The sequence below is a fragment of the Corella eumyota genome, chromosome 5, assembly GCF_963082875.1.
Source record: "Corella eumyota chromosome 5, kaCorEumy4.1, whole genome shotgun sequence".
Classification (NCBI taxonomy): domain Eukaryota; kingdom Metazoa; phylum Chordata; class Ascidiacea; order Phlebobranchia; family Corellidae; genus Corella; species Corella eumyota.
This window is the reverse complement of record NC_137494.1, coordinates 9,920,336-9,946,461: the sequence shown is the minus strand read 5'-3', so window position 1 is coordinate 9,946,461 and position 26,126 is coordinate 9,920,336. Positions and strand designations below refer to the sequence as shown.

Below are 26,126 nucleotides of genomic sequence, written 5' to 3'. Positions count from 1 at the left end.
TTCCAGCTGCGTTAAGTCCGGATAATTTAGCGATAAAACTTAGAATCTGACTAAAAGCGACCCCCTACTAATAAATCAAAAAAGGTTGCTGAAAATATTATAACATAATATGACAAAAATGTTTTTATCAAGCTATCGGAGTAGGTTTTTTTATTTGACGATAACAACCTAATAGGCAGTTTTACAATCAATCCTATAAAAGACCAACAAATGCTCTTTCTTCTGCCATATTAACATTTCATAAAAGTTATTTTAATTTAAAGAGATGGTTCGGTCAAAGAAGTTCTTTTTTAATTATGTTGTAATTTTTACAACTTGTACGAGGATACCATTATTTTAAAAATTGGTCAAGTAGTTTTTGAGATATCGGGGTTTGCAGTTAAAATCATAGAGATAATAATATATACAATTAAAAATATTTAAAAAGTAACAACTGTCTTATATAATATGGATCAATTTTGCTTATCATGCTAAGTTTGTTTTCTGCAAAAAAAAAATGACGTCGTGCGTCACGTGACTCGCGAGCGTAGGGAATTTCCCTATTTACAATATTTACCTTCAAATTCCGATATCTTAAATATCGGAATTTTTTTTTTAAATAATAGTATCCTCGTGCAAGTTGGAAAAATTTTAACATAATCAAAAAAGAAACTCTGCGACCGAACCATCTCTTTAACTTTTTTTTTGTATGTTAATAGGAGTATAACAGTAAACATAAATTTGTAGAATACAGCAATTTTGCAAAAATGAAAAAAACGATTTTAATTACATTTAGGTCCAGCAGCAAAGTGGCGCAACAATTTTTTTATAGTTATGTGTGTCGACGCTTACTTTACTGTTTTTAAAGTTTGTGTTAAGACTACAAACATACTTTATAAGTTTTTTGATAAGTTTAAAAACTAATACTAACAATAAAAGTTATTTTTAGTATTTAAGGCTACATCCCTATAAAATAAAACTTCCAAAACGACTCCAATGTTTCACATAGCTCAAATGTTTAACATAAGTCTAATCTAGCACTAAACAAGAATTCTTTAATTTTTTCTATTTAAATTTTAAATAAATTTCAAACTTTATTTTCTATTTAATTTTTTAACTTATTTATTAAATTTTTTTCTAAGAACTCTGTAAGTCTTAAATTGTAAACCTTTTTAAAAATTAAAACTTTATAAAAGACGTCTCTTTTTGCGAAATTAAATTTTAAATGTGAGGAATTTTATTTATCTTTACAAATAAAAAAAAAGGTTTCCTTTTTTAAACACTTTTTTAATTACCTCTTGCTAGCCCCCTCTGTGTAGCGATGCAATTGTGACGCCATGTAAATTAAAGCTGTTTTATATTCAAAAAAAGTTTGACTTTGCAAAATCTGAGTATATACAACTTTAAAGTGTTAAACCCTTATGTTATTAACAAACAAAACACTATTCTAACACTACACAGCACACGTACAACAAAGTTTTTTTTAAATTTTTGTTTAATATTAATAAAACAAGTTATAATTCAGCTTTAAATTAAATATCATGGTTAGAAAAAAGTAGTTTTCATTAAATTTTATACAACCGGGAAAGCAAAAGAATTAAAGTTAATAAAAACATAAACAATTTTAATACCATAATTTGATAAATAGTTATTGGTCTTGTGGCTTTTAGTTTTCTGAACAATTACACATCGTCGTTGTCAATCACAAAGCAACATCATTTTGTAAAGCTGTGGATCTGAAATAAAATCTTGTTTTTTAGTTAGTTAATATTATAAACCAATATCTTTATTAAATAAATTTTAAAGATTGTGTCATTTTTGTGGAACAAATTGTGTTTGTGAACAATTGTGTCATTTAAATTTGACACAAAAATTATGTCATTAAAATTGACAAAAAAATTGTGTCATTTAAAATTGACACAAAAATTGTGGCATTTAAAATTGACACAAAATATGTGTCATTTTATATTTTTTGACACAAAAGTTGTGTCATTTCTAGTGACACAATATTGTGACACATTGTGTCAATAAAGCCCGCGACCCCTGTTGCTAATAGAGCTACAGAAGTTGTTCGGTAACATGAGCTTTAATTCTCCTTAGAATAGAGTAAGTTTACCCTTTGGACCTTGTGTGCTTATGTTTATGTTATATGCCATGTTGATTAAAATATTATACTTGTTAATTTTTAGTTTGACAGTGACAGTAATATAGTGTAAGAAGGGGATTTCAAAATTTGTGTTTACAAATTAAGGTTTTACTTTTTATCGCCAGACTGTTGCTGCATCAAGGGGTTTTACCAGGTTTGACTTCTCACAGTCTGCCAGTTGACTCGGTCAGCTGCATTAAAAAAGGTTAAACAACAATGCCTGAATGTGCATTTTTAACTTTTGTTACTTTTGAAATCTTTCACTATTTATTTTTAAAGATAATTTCACAAACTAAGGCTCTGTTTACTAAACTTTAAATAATGTCAAATGAAGAAAGTACATTAGAGTTGAAATTTTATAAAATATTGAATAATGAAATTATTGGAATTATTAAACCTCATGATATTTGGGAAGTAGGTGACTTTATAGACCACGCTGTTGCTCAAAATATTCTGGATAAGATTTCTTGGTAACTAAATAATTAACATCATTAAATTAACTGTTTAGTTATTCTGTCAAGTGTTTTTTATATCTTTGTGTTCAATTATTAATTTTATGACTAACTACGTAAATAATGACTCATTATATATAATATTACCAACTAATTTGCAGGTTGTTGTTCGAAAAGCCTCAAGATGAAATATTTATTGAATTAGCAAAGTTAAACAATCCTTCCAATATATGTGGTTATGTTTTTAAACCTGGCGAGCCCACATACACATGCAGGTTGCTTTAAAATATAGGATTATAAAATTTATGGTTCTTGAACCTTTACAATTTTAACAAATATTTTAATGTTGAAAGGTTTTTAAATTTTAAATATATTTTATTTAGATTATTATAGAAAAAAATATTATATTATTTTTTATAATCTAGTCATAAACAAAATAAAAACTTTTAACGGTTGGCCTATTTATGTAAAATTTTAAATAAAATTTAATATGATTTAAAATGGTAAAAAAATAGCTTCACTAAATAAAGTTGTTAATTGCTTTTCAACGCATCAAGATTACTGTATATATATATATAACTTATCTTAAAATAAGGTTGTTACATTAAATGTAAAATTAATTAGGATTAAATGGATTTGATTAAAATTCAAATAAATTATCTTGACATTTTTGCCAGGGAATGTGCTGTAGATCCAACCTGCGTTCTGTGTCACAAATGTTTTCGACAAAGTTCCCATAAAAAACACAAATACAGGGTAATTATATTAACACTTATAGCCTGAGCAACAAAACAAACATTTATAAACAAACAAAGTTTATGTAAACCTTGGAATATTTATATGGTTTAATACTTGATTTTTTTAAGTTCAAACACAGATATTTATTAATAATGATTTGACAAATTCACTTTCGCAATACTATTTGTTTTATGACTGTGGGTCAGTAACTGGACTTTAAAGTTTATTTCTTACTTTAAAACTAATAAATAGGCATATTATTTTTTTTAAATGTTAGGCATATAAAAATTTCGGGTAAATTTTGATCTATATATTTTAAAATTTTACATTTTTTTAGCTTCACACTTCAGGTGGTGGTGGTTGTTGTGATTGTGGTGATTTTGAGGCATGGCATCATGATCCAAGCTGTACCATTCATAATATAACTAATCAGGTGACATTTGTTTAAAAAGTCATTAAAAATAACTTTTTTATTTTGTTGCTTAGAATATTAAAGTAGTTATGCTAAAAATTGCAAAGCTCTTAATTTTTTTTTTTTTAATTCAAAATGTGGTTAAATTTTTTAAATGTGGCCTTTTTTGTAAAATAAAAAACACAATTGATAAATAATTATTGTGGTTTATTGTTTTTTAGGTTTTAAATAAAAATTTAATTCCTCCCGAGTTAAAAAGAAAATCTGAAATTTTATTCAAAATATTTTTTGACTTTATGATAAAACTTGGAAGTAACACCCAAAATGATAACATTATCGAGTAAGTTTTTTTTACAATATTTTTAGCTGGAATTTATACCATGAGCCATTGATTATTATTAAAAAATATTTTAAGTAAATACATATTTATGATTTAGTTTTCAAAGCTGGCGTTTAAATGTTTTTGTTATATTTATTATTAAAACAAAATAATAATTTGCCTAACTGATGGCATTCAAATATTATTTGCATGTTTTTTTACAATTTTTTCATGATATAAGGAAATCATAAAAATAGTGTTGTTTATTTAAAACATAGTGTATTATATAAAGGGCCAAATAATGGCTGTTAACCATGATAACATATCCATGTCTTTATATAAATAATTTAACCAGGAATAGTTTTAATCAGTAATCACAAAAGTGCATAAATACAATATATAAAATACTTAAATATAAATTTGTAAATTTTTTTTTTGCTTTTGTGACAGAATGCTATATAAGAACTGATCATTAAATAAGAAAATGCAGTAAACCTTTATTATTTATTGTATGCACTGTTTAATAATGCTGTTAACCACACAATGTTAATTGTTTATTAAATATTTGTTGATATAGAGATACAAGTGATAACCATGTTATGATGGTATTCAACGATGAATCTCATACGTTTGATTACGTCATTCAAATCTTACAGAAAGCTGTTCCTTGTAGTGAATCTGAGGCTTCTGATTTTGCCACAATTATTGACAGAGAGGTTTTTTGAATTAAACCAAAATTAACTAATAATATTTTAATTTTTTAAATGTATTTTTTATAACTGACTTTTGGTTGCTTTTTTTAAAGGGCCGAACTCCAATTAGGGTTGGGTCATTAGAGGATTGCAACATTGCTTACAATATTATTGAGGTATTATATCTGTTTAATTGATTAATATTACCATGTTTTTATTTTACTTAATTGCATATTTCAAGAGGTTAATTATTGGACAAAAAGCTCACTTATATTCAAAACCGCAAAAGGTAACTTAAGACTGTATTGGGAAGGGGGGAACAACTGTTACCCATTGTTTGGTGATAAAACCGGTCTTCTTACATTAAGAATATCAAAAAATTTTAAAATTTTTTAGTTGTTATGTGTTTATATAGTGTGATTTATTAGTTTTCTTTCGAGTATGAACTATTTACAACATTTTTGTCATAACAACATTTTGTGATGTCATATGATTAATAAAAATTACGTATTGATACAAGTAAACAACACAATTTGTATTACCACAATGACATTTGTAATATTTTTATTTGCATTTTTTATCAAATTAAAAGTTTTGCTTATCAAAATTAAAAGAATTTTTAACATAAACTATGTGATAAATTGATTGATTTTAAGATAATCAAATGGTTTGTTATAATTTTTAAACTGCTTTGTTTTAGGTATATATAATATGGTTTTTAGGGAAAAAAAATTTATTATTACTCTTGTTTTTTTAAGAGTAAAAATTATATTATATATAACACTTTTTTTTAAATTGTTTAAAACAGCAAGGTCTTCCAAATTTCATATCAATAGCAAGAAATAAACCTTTAAAAGGAAAAGTTATAGCAACAAAACATGTGGCCTTACAAGAATTTTCTGTTATTTTAATGAAATGGGTTAACTTGCTTGCTATAAAATCTGGTATTTATAAATACTTGTTTAATCATTTAAATATATTTATGATAATTTACCTGGTATAATATTTGTTTTGCCTCTGAATTAATTTTTATAAATTAATTTTTGGGAATTTTTTTAAAGATTTCTGTTTTTTTTTAGATGGTTTACGAAATGTGATTAGTGAAATTATATCATGTAATTTAAATGGATTGTCTTTTGCAACTTCATTTATGAAAATCGACACAAAGCTATGGAAAGGTGAAATTTTTTCACAATATAAAATAAAAATAACCTAACTGTATGATTTCAAATTTTTTTTTGTATATATCTTTATTCTTGATGTGGGAAGGTCGAAGGCGCAACCTAAACATAGAGTGACATTAGTTACTCAAACCCAGTCTCGAGTTGCTTTTTAGCAGTTTGGGATATTGTAAAGATCAAATTGCTCGGTAATTATGCTGTTGATAAAGTTCTGGCTCAGCAGGAGTTTATACCGTTTATAGCGGCTTCCTCAAGGGCGCTACAGCATGAGAGCAGTGGGGATTAAACCCACAACCTCATGGTTGTGTAGCAAGTGTTCCTACCACTACACCACGCTGCCGGTCAGGTGTTAAATTAAAAATTGTAATTTTGTTTAATATTAGGTAAATTGTGAATGTTATACTGTACTTTATAATAAAATATTTACCAATTTTGGCATGTTTTCGATTATAAGTTGTTTTGTAATTTTTCTAAAAGCAAATGTATTTTTAGTTATAGAATAAAAATGTTATCTAAAAAATTATTTTAAATTGTAATGCGAATTGATTTACTTTTTTTTTAGTTGCCAGAGCTTCATATCAACAAGTTTTTATGTCCACTTTAATGTTGGATCGAGAATATAAATTAAAATTTGCTGTCGAATTTACTCGAAATTATAAGTTTTTATTTGATCAATTTATTGAAGATGATCATAAACACACTGATTCAATCACTTCAATGTCTGTTCAGATCTTTACTGTTCCAACCATTGTGAGTTAATATTTTAATCAAACCTTTTTAGGTTTAATTTGAATTTTTATACCCACTATTTTTTTTTCCTTTAAATACCCTAAAATTGAAAAAAAAAACATAAAAATTGTTATGCTTTATTATGTATATAATATCCAGGCATATACAAATACATATGCTATATGTTTATAGTCACACTAAAATTTTAAAATTTGCATAAACTGTAGTTAAGTTTATGTTATATCTTTAAAATATAATTGATTATTTTTTTAAATGTTGATTTTCAGGTAAACCATCTGGTTGAACATGAGAATTTGTTAACAATTTTATTGCATTCGGTTTTCCGAACTTTTGGTGACGGTTTCTTAAGCGTAGCCCGCTCTCCTAAATTAAATCTCCCAAAGTTTAAACCCACAATAAGAAAACAATTTATTTTTTATGATTTTAAGTTAGTACTTTTTAATGATTTAAAATTTACAACATTAACTATGTCTAGAAATCTATTTCATTTTTATGTTTTTAAACAAATCCATTTTTAGATACATTTTGTGCAATGTCCCAACTATTTGGACCAACGAAATAAAAGAGAAATTCTTAGAATTTTTTCAACAATTTACTAACATGTTATCTGTAATGGAGGTATGTTTTAAACCAAGAGTTGGCAACCTTGCAGGTCACATGCAGCCTGCCAGCTGATTTATTTTCTGTCCTTATACTTTAATATTTACATTTACAAAAGTGTGACATAACATCAAAGTTCACAAAAGCATGGCATAATAAGGTTTAATAATCTTTTTTAAGCAGGCATAGCACAAACTGGCAACAAGTTGTAGTAGTCAATAATTGTTAATGTAATTTATAATAGTAAAGCAACTTAAGACCAGGTTGATGATATGTTTGCCATCGTCTTACATCGCTTTTAAATTAATTTTTAATTCACTTTTTAAAACTTAAATCAGGGAATGGATGGCGTTGTTCGGAAAGAGGGAAGACATCTTGAGCATGATCCAGAGTGGGAAGTTGGAGTTACTCTTCAGATTAGATTTGTCACCATCCTGCAACATCTTTACGTGTGGTGTGGAAGTCAGGTTAATTTCTCTTTAAAAAAATTGTGTGTGACCTTGTGTTAAAATTATTCTTAAAGGAACTGTTGTACCTTATGACCCTTATTAATGTATATTTATATATATACCTTGTTTTTAAATATACCCTAATTCTAATCAACTTCAAAATCACCAATTATCTAATGATAAGTTATTAATCTTTTATATTGTTAAACAGTAAAATTAACACATGCTGTTTTAATGGTTATCAACAAACATTTCGAATAATTTCTTTAACTTTATAATCATTCCCAATTTTCTCCTAAACCTAAATTTTCGAAGGATAATCTAAGATTTATAATTAAATTTTGTACCGATACTTTTTTTTTAATGGTTTACCATTAGTATATATTTATTAAAGTTGGATATTTTATTGGAATGTATTCGAATTGTTACTTTAAAATTGGAAGAACACCATCTCAAAGTTCGTAGATTGGGGTCAAAGGTTAACTACAATGGTGTTGATTTCGATTGTTATGATTATGACATCACAAAAGAAATTGTTTCAGTTCATTACCCACTTACAAGATTACTTGGTTGGTATTTTATTTTAAAAAATTATTCCTTAATTTTATTATTGAATTTGATACTTTTAACTTTAGCGGGTTTGTATGTTGAAGCCGGAAAACAGGAGCACGAGTTGTTACAGATTTGTGTCAACCCAACAAACATGATGGAGCATTCATTGCGTGCCATGGCACTTTATGTTCAGGTTTATAATTTTTTTTAATATTAGATTAACGCCAATAAAATAGACATACTAGTTGAGCACGCCATTCGATTGACATATCAATTGAAGTAATTTGGTCACAACTCCTAATTAGTTGTGACCAAATTACTTCAACTCCTAATTAGCCCTCAATAATGTACTTGCACACCACAAACACCAGTTTGTTTATTTTGTTGTGCTATAAATTGGACATATATATAGGGATTTCATCTATCTGGAACCCAAAAAAAGGATGACTGGAAAAATATAGGGATTGTAGCGTATTTTATATTTATTTAACACACTTTTTACAGATTATACAATTTAATATATAAATAAATATCTTATTCTAATAGAATTACATATTAATATATATATATTAGTTTCACTTTGTTTATTTCATGTAAACAAAATGAGAACTAAGACATGTGCGACAATTGCGATGAGGTCAAAAATACCGGTAGTAGTAGCAATATAAAAATTGTCCATGTAAACAGGGTAAATGCTAACAATGCTTCATGCCTATTTGTGCATTGCTTCTTCGTGTTTTAAATAAGATTGTGTTGCTTTTATGATGTCACAGTAAAGCTTTGGTGATAAGACAAAAAATCATGCAAGACAAATAACACAAAGCTTCTTTTATAAAGTCCAAATAAGACAAAATAAGGACACAAGCCAAAAATAAGAACATCTCTTAGAAATAAGGACTATACAATTTTCTAAGATGTAGGCTTTCAAAGTAAGGACAAATCTTAGTAAAAACACGGTATGGAATCCCTATATATGAACCGGCAGCGTGGTGTAGTGGTAAGAACTCTTGCTACACCACACATGAGGTCGTGGGTTCAATCCCCACTGATCTCATGCTGTAGCGCCCTTGAGTAAGGCGCTATAAACGGTATGAACTCCTGCTGAGCCAGCACTTAATCAGCAGCATAATTACCGGGCAATTATAGTCTCTATAATATCCCAAACTGCCACAGGCAACTCGAGACTGGGTCAGAGTAACTTATGTTACTCTATGTTTAAGTCGCGCATTCGACTTTCCCACATCGAGGATAAAGATATATACAAAAAAAAATATATATATATATCATATATCACCCACTTAGCTTCATTATATATATTTATATAAAGACTATTAAGCATATCTAAAAAAATGACAAAGATATTTCATTAAAATTGTTTTAGAAAATCTTAAAATTGATATTTTAATTCAAAAAAAAACTTAGGTGGCTATTGGAGCATGGAGACGTAATGGTCTGTCGCTCTCAAACCAAACTTACTACATGAGAGATAGTCATTGTCGATTGGAATCTCTCAACCGTGACATTCAAATGCTGCAGGCATGTGCTGCAGCCATGGATCCTGATCATTTTTTTGTTGCTTTGTGGCATAAAATGAATTTGGCTGATAATGATAAATTTGATGAGGTAAATATGGTATTTTAAATGTCACTAAATAACTATTTTTACCAATTAAATTTCACTTACATTGCAATGTGCATTCATTTTCTTACCTAAAGTTATTTTATATTCTGCCCCAACCCTTTACCACTAGGAGCCCTAAGCAGTATGAACTTTTTCTAAGCTAAAAACCTAACAGGTTAAATATATGGCAATATGCCAAAGAATGTTCAAAACTGCCCTAGGAAACAAAGCCAGGGTTAAAGTTACATATGTTACCTTATGTGTGAAGTCAGCCTTACCACATCAAAAAACTTTTTTAATTTAGTTTTAGTTTTTAAATTTAATTTGATTATTTTAAGTACATGCCGGGTTTGCTTGAAGACACAATCACTTTACTCATTTACATTTTGACCGAACGTTATGTACAAGGAGTAGGAATTGTGACAAAACATGACATTATTAAGCGAGATATCATCCACATTCTTGCCTCCGGACCCAAACCTTATTCAAAGATTTCTGATAAGTTAACAAATGGGGTACATTGTTTAATATTATTTTTTTAGATAACAATTAAAAACAAAATTTTTAATAATATATTTAATTTTGTCTTTTCTAACGAATTTTAAAACTTTTAAATATAAAGGAATTAGAGATTCCCAGTTGGGAAGAAATCTTGAAAGAAGTTTCAGATTTTCGACCTTCTTTTTCTTCTACATCAGTTGCTAAGTAAGTTGCTAATGCTGTTGCTATGTTGGTCATTAAGTTAACTGATATGTTTGTTGCTATGTAGGTTGCTAAGTAAATTGGTATATTGGTTGCTATGCAGGTTCTTAGGTAAATTGGTATGTTTGTTGCTAGGTAAATTGGTATTTTGGTTAGTAGGTAAATTGGTATGTTGGTTGCTAAGCAGGTTTTTAGGTAAATTGGTATGTTGGTTGCTATGTTGGTCATTAAGTAAACTGATTTGTTTGTTGCTATGTAGGTTGTTAAGTAAATTGGTATATTGGTTGCTATGCAGGTTCTTAGGTAAATTGGTATTTTGGTTGGTAGGTAAATTGGTATGTTGATTGTTATGGCTGATGCTGAGTAAAACTGTTTGTTGGTTATGTAGGTTACTAAGTAAATTGGTATTTTAGTTGCTAAAAATATTTAAATTTTTGGTTAATTTATTTATTTGTTAAATAAATTACTAGTTAGTTGCTAATTAAATTATATTTCTCAGATTTGTTTTAAAATCTGAATACATAAATAAAGTTTCACCATTCTATTATAATTACCAAAATTCTTCGGAGCAATCTTTTGCACAAACTGAAATTATAAGAATGAAAAAGGCAAAGAAGCAGAGCACAGGTTTTTTTATTTGTTTTTTTGATGGTAATTTTTAAATTTGAAATATTTGTTTATCCATAACAAAAACTTTTTTTTACATTTATTTTTAGTTTTTCTTCCTACAGCATCACCTCAGTTTACAAAAACATTTGAAGGTTGTTTAAAACTTTTAACTTGTTCTACTTTAATTAATTTTTTGGGCTTAACTCTTAAAAGATGTTTTCCTGATTCTACTCAACCTATTAGTTGGTCCGATAAACTCATTGAAAAGGTGAAATTATATTGTAATTTGTATCAATTTTGGTGGTGAAGTTAGTCTCGATTTTAGTTTAAAACTTTGTTTAAAAAAGGTTTTGTCGTCACTTTAGCAGATTATGACTTTACAATCAAATTACACACTGTTTAAAATATTTTTGAAATCGTGAATAGGCGAAATTATTTAGGTTACAAATATTTACCGGTTATATTATCTAAATATTTAAGAATTGGCAGTTTTAGATACTATTGCCAATAAATTATTAAACCGGTAGGTGTACTAACATAATAAAAAACTGTTTAAACGGTATCCTTTTAGGTTATTTAACGATTTGGTTTGCCTTTTATTCGAAAAATATTACTTAGCTTACCTAGCCAAACAAAATTGCGTATCTGCTCAAAAAATGTCACAAAACTTTAAAGGGCAACAAAAAACATTGTCAGTATGTTGAAACTGTGTATGTATCATCGTTTAAGTCAAAATTTACTAGAGTGGAGCCAACTCGCATTCGGAAAACAACTCGCATTCGGAAAAAAGAAAAAATGTTTTTAAACTTAAATCATAAATGATATGGAACTGAGATATATTTTTAGTTTATTTTTTGGCATAACATTATGCATGTTTTAATAAAAACTTCAGCACAGACAGAAAGACAAACCCTACCCTTTAAAAAATGTTTAGTTTAGATTGAAGAGTGATTTTTAAAAAAGTTTATTTGAATTGATAAAAAATATTTTTATTACTATTGTTTAATTGAATAAAGCACTTTAAAATCATTTTGATTGTTCAAATATATTGTATAAACTAAATGAGTAGATATTTATAAAAAATCTTTAGGCATAATTATGACTTGACTAAATTAGAAAAATTTAGAGCAGTTCTGCATAATTTTATTTTTATTGACACATTATTTAAAAAATAGAAAAATGTTATAATAATAAAAATAATTTTTTTAGATTTTGTATCTCATTGGGGTGGGAATTATGGAGGAGAGAGAACAAGTGAAGCGTAACTCATTGACCTCGTTTAACTTTTGTGCACTGGTAATGAACTCTAATCAAGGTAATACCACAGATTTAAAACTTTTTGGGTTACTTACATATTACCGAAAACCATTTTACTAAATAGTCTTTTTTATGCCTGAAATTGGCATGCTACTGACAATGAGACATTTAATTTTTCCCTTTCTTGTCTTAAAAGCTTTTCCAGAAAACAGCCTTCATTTTAAAATAAAATCTGATTTAAATTTGGTTTGTGTATGTCTTATTTGAATTTTTTTTTTTCGGAAATATGTCTATTCTATAAAATGGTTTTTGTTAGTAATTATTGTTTTTTTGTAATAGTACAATTTAATTTTGTGTTAATTAAACTTAAATTATTTTTTTTTAACTTCAGAAGAAAATTTGGTTGAAATTTTGGGAAAATTGGGCCAACTTTCAAGTATGGAGGCTCACCGAGAAATTATAACGTGGATTGCTAACTCCATTGATGATGTCATTAATCACAGACTCGGTGATGTCACAGCCAATATCATACAACCAGCTGTATTGAACATTGATGTTTGTAAACATTTTCTTTATTAACTTTACTAGGTTAATTGTAAAATACCGGCGGCATAGTGTAGTAGTTACACACTTTGCTTTCCTACATAATTTCTTTGGTTTAATTTTCATTGCCTTTATATTGTACTACTATTAGTTATTGAGAATAATTAGTATAGTTTTTGCAGTTGTATACTTATCTGGAGACAGTATTTGTATATTTTTCTGCAAAAGGCGGGTGCTGGTGGAGTAACTAATTTTCCCCTTTGTTTAGGCTGGTTTTACAATATTGATAAAAAAATAAAAAATCTTTAAATCTAATTTAAATATTATGGTTAGTGTACATTTTTATTTGTAATATGGATCTTGAATGAATGACAGGAAGAAGAAAAATTAAGAAAAAGGGCCAAAGCAAAAGAAAGAAAGTTGGAACTTATGAGGGAGATGGAACAACAACAAAAGAAGTTTTTGCAGAATATTAACATGGATGAATATGGGGTTTTAAATGAAGAAAAAGACAAAAGTGTTAACATGGAAACAGATGAAGTCTCACTAATTTCGTTAGTTTTTTTTTTAAATTGAAGTAAACATTTTATTTTTAAAATAAAAATTCAAAATGAGATTTACATATATTAAATAATAAACGCAGTTAGTTTTTGTTCAACTAAATTTAACCCTGGCTAACTTGCTTAAATTGACAACTGACATTCTATATAAACAAAAAGAAATAAATTGACCATAACTCTATTTTTTTAATAGAACCCCAGATTTTGCTGTTTGTACTTCACTTTATCATCAAAAGTTAAACAAAGATAAAGAGTTTGAGCGAAGAGTTTGTGTTTTATGTCAAGATGAACAAACAAAAGATTGCTTAGTGATGAGCTCTTTTGTTCAAAGATCAAAAGTTTTAAGCAAAGATGATTCTGATATTATTCAACCTATTCCCGATGTTACAAACGGTTTAGGTTTGTAAAAATAAATTTTTTTGTTTATATTTTTTCTCGAAGTGGAAATGCCTACTTTACAGCCTAAACAAAGAGTAGTATTTACCCTAACCCAGTCTTAAGTTGACTCTGGCAATTGATTTTGGTTCTGGAAGAAGTTAGTGAGATTTATGGCCTAATACTAAAAAATGCAACAACATTAAAGCAGTGGGGATCAAACTAATAACTTTAAGCTCTAAAGCCAAGTGTTTTAACCACTACACCATGAGCCAGTTAAATTATCTCAGAAAAAATTTTACAAATTTCTAAAATTGAAAAAAAAATTAATCAACTGTTGTTGTAAATATTTTTGTTATGAATTAAAAATCAAACTTGTAAATGATCATAAAAAAGTTAACAACTACCTTTAGTTGCCTTTTTAATAAAAAAGGTGAATTTTAGGGATATATAAAAATTGTGTTTGGTGTTCGGTTTTAGTACTACCCATTAAAATGAGTAAAAAACGTTGTTTAATTTCAAATTTTAGGTTTAAATGTGAGTACCTGCAGTCATGTGATGCATTTTCAATGTTGGAATCAATTTTTTACCCAACTTCAAGGTAGGGAGGGAAGGAGACCAAATATTTTAATGGCTAGAGCCCACAGTTATTCGACGTCCAAGTCGGAGTTTCTTTGTCCACTTTGCAGGTTTGAAAGATATTTTAAATTCAGTTTACAACGATATTAATAACCGGCAGCATGGTGTTGTGGTAAGTACACTTGTCTTTACTAAATGAGGTCTTGGGTTTAATCTCCACAGTGCCATGCTGTAGCAAGCCTATAAAAATATGACAAAAAAGTTTTTAGCATAAATTTTGGGGGATTGTTAAAAAACTTAAGTGTGGAAATATTATTTACATTTATTTGGTATATGTTTTTTAAAATTTAAACAAATTGCTTTTATTATTTAACAGACGCAAATTTAAAATGCACATTTAAGTAAACTTTTTTTTTTGCAGTTGCTTAAGCAATTGCATTATTACGGTGATTCCCATTTCGTTGATTGTTCGTAACTACAGTGCTCCAGCAATGGAGCTTTCAGATTGGCTTAACCAAGTTGAAAATGAAAATGTGACCCTGAGTGGAGCTACACAAATTGAAGAAACAACTAGGGTTGTCGAAAATGAAGGCATGGCTCATGCTCTTAATGACAGATTTGTTGAGGCAAGTGACCTAATTGATGACATCATGCTTCGAGAAGCAGAAAATGAGGTTGAAATTGAAGACAATGCCATTGATTTTGACAATGAAGGTAATGACGGTTCCAGTGGAATAATCGGAAACAATGTGGAATGGTTTGATGCAATGGAAAATATGGAACAAAATGAAGATGGTTTTGTGGAATTAAAATCCTTTCTTGATGAGATTGTCATGCCAACTATAAACACTATGATGCAGGTAACAATGCAAGAATAATCTCTTCAAAACTTTTCGTTAAAAATGCAACAATATTAATACAAACTTGCACCAAATATTTGATTTTACAGAAAATTGGAATTGTGTCCAAGTATTGTAATAATGATGACATCTATGCCGCAGTCACCAACACCTTTCAGGTGGCACAATATGTCTCGGCATATAAGGAAGTCCCACTTATGTCACAACCTCCGATTAGAATAGAACAAGCACATGCACATATAGTAAGATGTGCAATATTACTCTCAAGAACTAATAACAAAGTAAGTTTGGTTTACAAATGGAGATTGTAAATGGTAAAAATAAATAAAAAAGTAGGTTTTCATATTATTTATAACCAGGTAAAAAATTGAGTCTGATTAATTTGTAAATTATTTGGTATATGTAGACAGGTGCCAGTTGATCCGAATACTTAAAAGCACATTTGATTAAAGTCGAAAATCAAAGTGGGCCCAATTTTATAAAATAATTATTTATTTAACATCATTTATGTTCAAAAAGCCCACAACCCTACTTTTTATTGAAACAAACAAAGAAATGGCCTTTTTATGAACAATAACAATAGTAGTACAACTTTATTAATATTCTACCTGCACGAGTTAAGTTTAATAAAAATTTTCTGGGCAAGTGTATAAAAATGGTTAGATAACGATATAATTCTTTGGGTAAAATAAATCCAAGATTTAAACTTAAAATATTGACGGTATTAAAAAAAAAAACTGTATTACCTTCGTGTATTTGTAAAAAAATTGAATTAACAAACTTATAATAACACAAACACAGTGTAATGAAACATAACAAGTTAGATAATGATTTTTAAAGTTAACATAAAAGTAATATGGATAAGACAAAAAAGTCAGTTCGCTATTCAACATTTAAGTGCTCATTTATGCAAAAAAATAAATATTATATTTTACCAAGTTTATATAAAAAAAAATTTTGGTTGCAAAAAGGCTGGTTAAAAAAATGATTTAGAGCTTAAAATAATACTTTGTTGCAGTTACTGACTTTAAACCAACTTAAGTAGTGTTTTTAAATTTTAGGAATCAGAAATAGCAACATTATTATTAAGGGAAAATATTATAAAGAAAAATTTGTTTGGAGTTTTCGTCAATTTGATTCTTAAACGTAAGGGTGATAAAGTAAATCCAGTGGACCATGACATGTTTTGTTTAAAAATTTGTACATTAGCTCAAGTAAGTTAATCATTTTTAGTTTGTTTCTTTAAAATTATTTTTTTATATTTCATGATACCTTTTTTTAAATTATGTGATTTGAATTTAAATGCCCTAGTCGATTGCCCGCTCTAAGAGCTGTAAGTTAAAATTAGTATATGGTCTGAATTCACCAATAATATATGTTTGTGATAACTTACCCACACACTACAAATGACAGTTTTATTTACTTAAATGTCTTTTAAATTGCTATACATACGAACACATATATATTCACCAGCCACTAAGCTTTATTTTATATAGATTTCTATAGCATATTTTAATTTTTCAATATCTTTTTCAAGTTTGTTCTACTTTTCGAATGTATTGTTTTTTGTTTAGATTGTTCAAATAATGTTGTTTATTGATGTTAAACCACTCAAAAATGAAAACCAAGGTCAACACCAAAATCAACAACTCGTCAAGATTTTTAATAAAGTAAAATCTTTTAAAAAAATTAAAATTTTCTTTTTTGTTACTTGTATTTTGACAGAACATAAATATTTTTTTTTATTGATTTATCCTCAAAGCTGGAAGGCTGACTTATTACCTAATTGTAAAATCCATTTTTTTTCAAACCAGTCTTAGTGTTACTTTTTCAGTTTATAATATATTTTAAATTAAAGTTGTTTAAATATTGAACTGTCATTATTTGTTTTATAAATTTTAAAATTGTTGTTGAATTTTGAACCAGGTTCGTAGTTATGCAGATATGAAAATTGAGACCAATGTTTGTGGAGGAAAATTAGAAGAAGTTTTGTTCAAATGTTTAAATCCTTTTATTAGGTACAATTAAAAAATACTATAATATTAGTTTAAAAAAGTTACATTAGAATATAAACAATTTTTTATGTATTTTTAGGTCTTGTGCATTGTTTATGAGATATGTCAGCAATGTGACGCCCTGTGATGAAATGGAAGATAGGCTTTTGTTCAAATACTTAGGCTTGTCAGAAGATTTAGTTTCTTATTTTAATGAGAATGAGACTTTGGAAAATTTAGTAAAAAAGTAAAAATTCAAATACTTAATATTTATTGGTTTAACTACTATTGCTCTAAAAGATTATAAATTATATATTTTATATATTTAATTTTTACGATTTTTATTTTCTAGGTGGTGTTATTCAGTGAAAAACATGGATCAAAAATTGTTGTTTTCGGATTTAATTACTCCAAATTTATTAATGGACCTTCCTGAAGATTACAGGTATTTTATTAAACAAAATAAATATTACAAAAATTTCTTAATAAGATAGGTTTTAAAGACTCAATAAATAATGGTAGCTGTTAGAGTAAAGAAAAAATAACATTATATTTAAAAAAAATAAAAAACCCTGCGTATCATTATCTCTTAAAGGTACATAACATCCTAAGGTTGGGTTTAATTGCAATTAATGTCATTTATTATAAGGCTTATTTTATATCAAGAACATAAATGTATTAATGATGTTTTTTAAATATTAAATGGTTGATTTATTAACATTACTTTATGTAACTTATGTTATTAAATTACTTTGTAGTGATGTAATATCGATGGCATCGGATTTTGTTTGTCCCAGATTTAACAAGGAAGATGATTCAATTTGTCCAACTATGTGTCTTAAATGTGGTGAAATTTTGTGCTCACGGGTAAATCGATTAGTTATTTTTCCTGCAGAATAATTTATTAAACTACTGGTAGCGTGGTGTAGTGGTAAGAACACTTGCTACACTGCACATGAGGTCGTAGGTTCAATCCCCACTAAGCTCATGCTGTAGAGGCCTTGAGTAAGGCACTATAAACGGTATGAACTCCTGCTGATCCAGTACTTAATCAGCAGAATAATAATCGGGCAATTATTATCTATAATATCCCAAAACTGCCACAGGCAACTCGAGACTGGATTGGAGTAACTGATGTTACTCTATGTTTAAGTCGCGCATTCGACTTTCCCATATCAAGGATAAAGATATATATAAAGAGCAATTGTTTTTTAGTCCCATCTAATTTTTTCGTTATATGTTAGATACAAATATAGTAGATATAGACATCAAATAGGCGTAAAGTGAGTGTAATATGTTTTTTTATGCTACTAAAACTACAGAACTTTATCGGCGATCTTACCGTGATTAAATTGGTAACAAATTTACTAAACGTGTTCCGATTTGATCACAAAAAAGGTATGATCGGCACATCACTAGGGTTTTTGGCATGGAAGCAGTAGGTTTCGAGCCAAGTACCTCATGTGGTTAACTAAAGTATTCTAACTTCTTTATCATGCCGTGGTCGTAATAAATAGATATATTTTTTTAGAGTTATTGTTGCCAGCAAAAGTTGGACGGGGTCACTGTTGGAGCTTGCACTTATCATTGCACAAAATGTTCAGCAGGCTTTGGTTTGTTTTTAAGGTAATTTCGTAATTTAATGTATTACTGCTGGCTTATAAGAATAATATAATATATGTTCCTGACCGACATGGTGTAGTGATAGGAAAACTTGTCTAAATAGCGTAAAGACGTTGGGTCGATTTCCACTGCATTTATGTCAACGTGCCCTTAGGTTAGGCACTCTAAATGGTAAAAACGTCAGCCGAGCCAAAACCAATTGGCAGGTTTTTTATTTATATCAAACTGGAGTGGAGTAACAAATGTTCTTCCATGTTTATGCTGTGAAGGCAGTCCATATCAAAGCTAAAATTACTTGCGTTAAGTTAAGTCATTTGTTTCAAAATAAAGTTAGACCTAATGGTAGTATTTGACTTTTATAACTTAAATCAATGCTGATATGAATTTAGTGGTGTGTTGTATTACAGGATTCGAGATTGTACTGTAGTGTTATTAAATGGGGAAAGAGGATCAAAGATGGCTGCACCTTATGTTGATGAACATGGTGAAACAGATGAAAGGTTAAGGTATGTTGTCAAACATATTTTTAAATACGAACATTTTTCCTTGATTTCATTTTTAGACTGGCAATAATATGTTTTATTAGCACAGACATAATGGTAAAGATTCTTCGGATTAGTTAGCAAATAATTAACTTTAAAATGCAAAAAAAGGTGGTAACATTAACCCCTTTTTTTCGGGATTAAGATATATATATATATATTTAATTATTCTGGATATTTTTAGTTTTTGATTACCAATTAACTGCTTCTAAAAGCTAATTAAAATACCTGAATTGTTGGGGCAAATCTCCTAACTTACTTCAAATGGCTTGATGTTAACTTTTTTTGCATTTTTAAGTAATTAATTGACAACTAATCACCCAGAAATCAAACCATACATGATGTGGATGTGTTTAATATCTTATTTGCATCATCATGCTGCACATAATTCTACAACCTATATTTAATGTTTGTTAATTTAAACCTAAGATTAAAATGTAGTACAACAGCTTTATATTATTAATTTTTTACAATGTTAATGACCAAGATTTTTGTATTTTTTTTATTTAATTATCAGTAACCAAAAACACAATAGTTTAACAATAAATTGCATAATGTAGTATTATTATTTAGGCAACATAAATTTATAAAAATTACATAAATTTATTAACTTCATTATATCTAGGAAGAAACAATGTTTGGAAAAAAAAATTTATTTACCATACCGAAAATATATATTTAAGCTAGATAAATGCATTTATGTTTACAGAAGAGGTAACCCTCTGACATTGGACCAAGGCCGAATGAAAGAACTAAACCTAATCTGGTTAACCCATTCGATTGGAGATAATATAGTTAGGGATATGGAAGCACACAGGAGATTTGTTATTGCAGATTGGAACCATTATTAGTGTGAATAATCGAAAATATTCACATTTTTGTTTAATTTTTGAGAATAAACAATTCCAAAAATATTTTAAAAAAAATTTCTAGATTTATTGGTGAATTAGATAATTTACATTTCTTTAGTTATATTTTAAACTTTGTTTAAAATTTCAAGTATTTGCATTGGTGGTTTGTAAACAACTGTCCCACTTGTTGGACTAATGTGGTCCCCATCGAGCCGGATAACTTGGAGGGTAAAGCCCAATAGGTGGGTAATATTGACTTTGGTAGGGTAACATTCCCATGGGGTGTAGTTCTGGGGGTAAATGTGGGGGGATATGGGCCGAAACATGGGGACTAATATGAGAATGTTGTAATATGTGTTCCTGGGGAAAAAAATTGTATCTAAAAAAAATAAAATGATTATTAAATTTATTTTGATTTTTTATTAACCTTTTTGCTTGTTGAATTTACATTTCTTTTTACTATATTAGTCCCAAATCAAATTGAACTTTACCTGTGATTTGCATGTAAAAGAGGTGGTGGCCTTGTTAATTCTGTCATTATTTGATTTCTATGTTGAATAGGATTATCTCTTAGAAGGCCACTAGTTGTTCTATATGGAATATTATTTAAAGTGTTATATTTATTTCATTGCTACCTAATTATAACACTTTTAAAACTAATGTATTATTATTATTAACATTTGGTTAGGCCGCTATACTTTGTATTTAAATAACTTACGCCTGATTAGGTTGACTAAATAAAGAACTTGGCTGTGGTCTCCAATCTGAAATGCATTATTGTTAAAAAAAAACAGTAACAAAGGATAGCAATAACAACAAAAAAACAACAACATTTAGCTAAAACTTACTATTTTCAACTTGATTTTCAAATCCTGAAACAAGAAGTTTTAAATTAACAAAAAAAAATTGTATTTAATTTTGCAAACTATACATAAACTTTATTTTCAAGTTTTTATTTTTACTAGTGAATTGCCTTCCTTATAGGCGTTCTTTTATTTGTTAATATGTAGTTACAACTCAGAAATAACATTTGCCTGTGGTAATTTACCAGCGCATCCCAAATGGCATTGTTTTGTTGAAGCATAAATTGAACATACAAAAAAAGGTCTAAATGTACCTAAACATTCATTAAGCTCCATTATATGTTTATTATAAAATATGTAAAGATAACCTTGAAATGGATCTCCTAAATGGCTAGTTGTCCGAAATGACGAATTTCGTAGATTTGAATTTGTACGTCGAAGAAATTTGTTCGGTTTTTTCTTTAAAAAAAATTAACTTTACAATATACAACCACTCCTTAAACAAAAGATTACATTAACCTGACACAATTTGTTATATAAAAATTTTGTAGTTTTTGATAAGCATAATAAGAAAGACACATAGAGTTGAAATTAATATACTGGTAATTTAAAAATACTTGAACAGAAATATTATTTGAGTCACCTTGTTTGCTTGATGTTGATAAATCAGCCAGGCAATATCAACATGTAATGCACACCACCGACCTGGCTTCTACAGAAAATTATTAAATATATTATTGTATTAAAATAAACCCAATTAAGGGATAAATTTTATTTATTTTTTGTAAAAATATATATTAACATTTATCTCAAATATCAAAGTTTTAATAAAAAAAATACTATTAAAAATGTGATTCTGTGCACTACAGCACATAACAGGTAGGCCTACACTTCTGCCATTCTGTTACTTGTTTATAAACAATTTCTTACAACCCATTATAAAGTCTGGCAATAAAAATAAACTTCACAAGCAATTTTTTGCTCTATGTTTTATATTATGCTAACTGCTGCGGGTGTTTTATGTGTAACGCTTACAGTTGTTTTGTTGTAAGTGAGTTGATCTTTTCTGATTGCTGGAATCAACCTTGGTGGATAATTTTGTTCCATTCTGGAGTGGTAATGTCTTGATTTTGACTGGAAAGCCCCAAAGTTGTACATCATTTCATACGGTGGCTGAAATGTTTTAAACTGTAATTTTGTAATTTGTCATTAGGGGGGTTAAGATGATAATACATTTACACAAAAAAACATTTACATCAGGATCTTGAGTGGTATAACCAATTCATGTTATATTTTTGATCTTTGTTTAATTGTTACCTCAAAGGGGTTAGAAATGGTGTGTTGGTGGGTATGTTGATGTGTGTGTTGGTGAAACTCGGTTCTTGGTTGCCGTGAAGAAGACATCAAAAATCGACTGTTCAATTCAGCATGAAGAAAACTTTGTTGGTCTAAACATATATTAATTATTAAAGTTAAGTCCTTTAAAAGTATATTTTACATAAAATTAATGTTAACTAAAATGTAATATCAAAACCACTCAAGTTAATTGTGCCTTACCAACAAAACCAGGTCTTGATTGATTGTTAGGATAAGAATTGATTCCAACAGGTGGTTTGTAAGGAATTGAAGTTGGTTTGTAAGGTTGTGTGACTGATTTGTATAGGGTTGTGCTTGGTTTTATTACAGGGGTTGGTTTTGTGCAGTGGACTGGTTGCAAAGATGGACGAATTGTCTTTTTTTGGTTATTGGTGGTAATGGTATGAACTTGAGTAAACAAAATTTGTGTTTAAGTAATATCTTTAATGTAGAAACTTAGAGTTAAAAAATTGTTTTAAAATATTGAAAAAAAACTTTTACCTGGTGTTTCTTCAGCCATTTTTTTGTCGTGAGATTTTTTGTTGGGCACCGCTCGAAAAAACCCCTCATCATTCTAATTAAAAAAAATTATTTGTTTGTTTAATAGTCAATTACAGTTGCTATATTTTTGTAAATCTTACTTTAGCTTCTTCTCCTTCACTTTTTTCTGATTCCCCCTTAAATGTAATTAAAAAAATTAATTTGAAATTATAATATTACAAAAAATATTAATTCGCATTAAAACACCAGTTCAGGAAATTTTATTATGATTTTTTTTTTTGAATTTAAATTTAATTGGCTTTTGTGACAAAATTGTTAAAGTAATTAAAGGAAATCGGAAATTAAATTCTCAATTGGTTTCCTGTTCATATTGGCATGCAACAATCTTTAAACCTAGTTAATTTTTGCAAAAAAAAAATTAAAAATAAATTCTTACCAAATATCCATCAAAAGATTTTGAAATTGAGCTCGTCTAAAAATTAAAATTGCAACAAAATTTCATGCAAAGCAAAGAACTTAAATCACAATTAAATAAAAGTGAAAACAACTTCGTTATTTTCAAAATTAAAACTCACAAAAAATATAGTAAAAAATCAAAAAAAAATTACATAAGATTCGTCGAGGGCATTTGCTGAACTTTCAGTACTTTCCCCACCTTTCTTTATTACAATATTGTTATTGTTTGGGATGTCATCACTTAGAAAATAACTGTTTTTTCGCATAACATCATCATTTAGGTTACCAATACCATTTTGTTTAGCTTCCAACAAAAGCGGATAATTCTTAAAACTTTTAATACAAAATCCATCAATAATATCCTCGCAAATCTCTTTCTTTCGCCTTTTACGCTTAAATGGTTTTGGTACATTTGGACTTTCTTCATCATCAGTTGTGCCTGGGTAAGCAAAATAGTTTTAATTTAAATATCCTTGTAAAAAATTCTTTTCTTAGCTTTGATAACCTTATGTTGTAATAGTTGCCAGTCAATCAGTACTCAGGTCTATGCATCTAAGTCTATCCGTAACAAAAAAGCAGGGCTATTAAAACACCAAATTATGAGTTTTTTCTAGGCTGTTACCTTGGCAGACAATCCTTACTTACTATTTAAGAGTGACCTATGTTGTACAACTTGTAATTATATATATACTTGTAATGAAACTATTGTTAACAGTGTTGCTGTACATAAAATTAAACAAATAATTAAACAAATAACACAATATATTTTCAAAAAAAAAAATTTTTGTTTGTTATTTGAAATAAAAAAACACACAAAAAATGGTCATATGGTAAATTTGTGTGCCTACAATTGTGAACTTAAATTAAAACTTTCAAATTTAATGATAAATTTAAAGTATATACTGCATAGAGCATACCTAATATAATATCCTTTTTTTGGGTATGGTAACTTCATTTTTGCTCTGAGGAGCTATTTTTAAATTTTCAGGTAAAATTTGTTTGGCCCATTTAATTAATCAATTGCTAACCAGGATCAGTCTGTAGCTAATTTACGCTACCTATAAAACATACTGGACTGAATTAAATAGATCGCATAACTTGAAACCCTAACCCATTCAGAATACAAATTATCCATGCAATTCAATCAAATCATTTAATCTATTTAACCCAAGCCAACCATTCGAAACCATAAAATAAATATACATTTTATCTGTTTAATTATACATATTTTATTTGTACCACCCAATCTACCAATCCATTTAACTGAATTAAGAATTGGCACATAGAAAAATTCGGCATATTATGAGGTATCAAAATTCAGAGGTGATGTCCAATGTGAAAACTGCATTACCTTTCTTACTGCTTTTATTACCAGTTAAGGACGAACCTCGTTTTACGATTATTTATTGCTAAATAACGAGAAACAACAAATATATATTGTAAAAATATCAAATAGCCAGGTATAATTGGAAACTAAACAGCTTGATCGGACAAATAAAAAATGAATTAAAATGTAAATTAACTAAGTGTACCTGGATTTTGAGCTTCTCTAGCTGCTTTTCTACGCTTTAGTCTTTGTTTACGTCCATTTTTCATATTGTACACGTATTTGGCAAGAACTGTACAGTCTGAAAGTTTTAATTTTATTTATCTGCAAAGTTTAAGATATTTAGAAATTTCTGAATCTGGTTTTATGTTCACTTGGACACTGCTACTAGAAAATACAATTTTTGTTACTTTAACTTCAGTTACAGTTGACAGTCAGACAGTTTTTAGTTTTATTACTGGCAGACTTGGCAGCTAGGTGTTGAACTAAAATTTCTTACAAAAAAATGACAGATCTACTTTCAGTTAGTCAGTGTTAACAATTACCAAAACCGCAAATCCTCATTATGCATGTTATTGTATTTTTTAAAACTTATCTTATTTATTAATGGAGAGAATAAAAAGAGAGACTTTGCAAAATACCAAAGGTCTTAACCATTTTGTGACATTAAATGCAAAAATAAAAATTTAAATAAAGTTAAGTATAAAGTATTTTTAGTATAATATGAAATTAGTAGAGCCATATAGCCTATAATTTTCGTAATTTTTAATGTTCGTGAAAAATTATATTTGTAGAGTCTAATCAGCATTTCTTGTTAATAAGTAGTTCTCAAGTTATGTATTTGGATTACTCGTACTGCAAGGTGCTCAGAAAAACTCTCGTACTTTATGGTTTTAGCTGATTTTCTCTCGTATTTTACGGTCGTAGCTTATTCATTTTCATATTTTAAATATTTTTTTACGATCTTTATGTCCGAAAACGCCAATTTAGGGTATATATTATTATTTATACAGTTGAAACAGTCATGTTCGCAAGATTAACGAGTTTGCAGTAAAATCTGCAAAATAAAGTAATGTACTGTCCCGAATCCGCCATTTTTTGTTTACTTAAAACCCGCAGCGTGGTGTGCTAAACCTTCAAAAAACAACATAAAGGTAGACTTCCCATTTGGGAAATAGGTTACTTTTTACATTTGGTATTTTAAAAAATGTTTATGCATTTGACTAAATTTAAAATAAATATTGTTGTTAAAAAAAGGCTGTATTTTAAAATATTTTTGATTTATTGCAATTTTATTA

The 26,126-nt window shown here is 28.1% G+C and overlaps 2 protein-coding genes across 3 annotated transcripts; one reads left to right on the top strand and one right to left on the bottom strand.

Moving 5' to 3' along the window:
• The first annotated feature begins 2,412 nt into the window (after nt 1–2,412).
• LOC145752360 (E3 ubiquitin-protein ligase UBR2-like) lies at nt 2,413–21,149 on the top strand. Its single transcript, XM_082568634.1, has 36 exons — nt 2,413–2,595; nt 2,739–2,852; nt 3,255–3,333; nt 3,653–3,748; nt 3,949–4,067; nt 4,624–4,762; nt 4,852–4,914; nt 5,547–5,682; nt 5,818–5,916; nt 6,482–6,669; nt 6,936–7,096; nt 7,188–7,287; nt 7,608–7,736; nt 8,113–8,287; nt 8,354–8,463; nt 9,693–9,893; nt 10,229–10,405; nt 10,513–10,595; nt 11,092–11,219; nt 11,309–11,469; nt 12,411–12,516; nt 12,850–13,013; nt 13,377–13,555; nt 13,755–13,960; nt 14,466–14,625; nt 14,937–15,375; nt 15,465–15,656; nt 16,437–16,589; nt 16,950–17,045; nt 17,302–17,393; nt 17,470–17,616; nt 17,722–17,814; nt 18,128–18,236; nt 18,901–18,995; nt 19,400–19,498; nt 20,244–21,149. Exons 1-36 carry the CDS (start codon nt 2,447–2,449, stop codon nt 20,383–20,385), a joined length of 5,079 nt encoding a protein of 1,692 aa, XP_082424760.1. The 5' UTR covers nt 2,413–2,446; the 3' UTR covers nt 20,386–21,149.
• On the bottom strand, nt 20,046–25,411 carry LOC145752361 (uncharacterized). 2 transcript variants are annotated; one of them, XM_082568635.1, is made up of 14 exons: nt 25,034–25,411; nt 23,654–23,940; nt 23,482–23,517; nt 23,186–23,221; nt 23,046–23,118; nt 22,746–22,952; nt 22,506–22,636; nt 22,224–22,376; nt 21,832–21,900; nt 21,557–21,647; nt 21,234–21,257; nt 21,104–21,149; nt 20,877–20,975; nt 20,046–20,764 (listed from the first exon to the last, which is right to left on the bottom strand). In XM_082568635.1, the coding sequence occupies exons 1-14, from the start codon at nt 25,095–25,097 to the stop codon at nt 20,578–20,580; spliced, it is 1,503 nt and encodes a 500-aa protein (XP_082424761.1). In that variant the 5' UTR covers nt 25,098–25,411; the 3' UTR covers nt 20,046–20,577. The 2 variants fall into 2 exon arrangements, with proteins under 2 accessions (XP_082424761.1, XP_082424762.1); XM_082568636.1 differs by having other exon boundaries at nt 22,224–22,361.
• Nucleotides 25,412–26,126: the final 715 nt, after the last annotated feature.

Bases quoted from the DNA above. Each gene is read 5' to 3' on its own strand.
- LOC145752360 (XM_082568634.1), top strand. From the start codon at position 2,447: ATGTCAAATGAAGAAAGTACATTAGAGTTGAAATTTTATAAAATATTG. The intron at 3,749-3,948 runs GTGACATTTGTT...ATTGTTTTTTAG, and splicing joins TTCATAATATAACTAATCAG to GTTTTAAATAAAAATTTAAT. The intron at 8,288-8,353 runs GTTGGTATTTTA...TTTTAACTTTAG, and splicing joins CCCACTTACAAGATTACTTG to CGGGTTTGTATGTTGAAGCC.
- LOC145752361 (XM_082568635.1), bottom strand. From the start codon at position 25,097: ATGAAAAATGGACGTAAACAAAGACTAAAGCGTAGAAAAGCAGCTAGA. The intron at 23,222-23,481 runs GTAAGAATTTAT...ATTACATTTAAG, and splicing joins AATCTTTTGATGGATATTTG to GGGGAATCAGAAAAAAGTGA. The intron at 21,901-22,223 runs GTAAGCGTTACA...AATTTTCTGTAG, and splicing joins TCACTTACAACAAAACAACT to AAGCCAGGTCGGTGGTGTGC.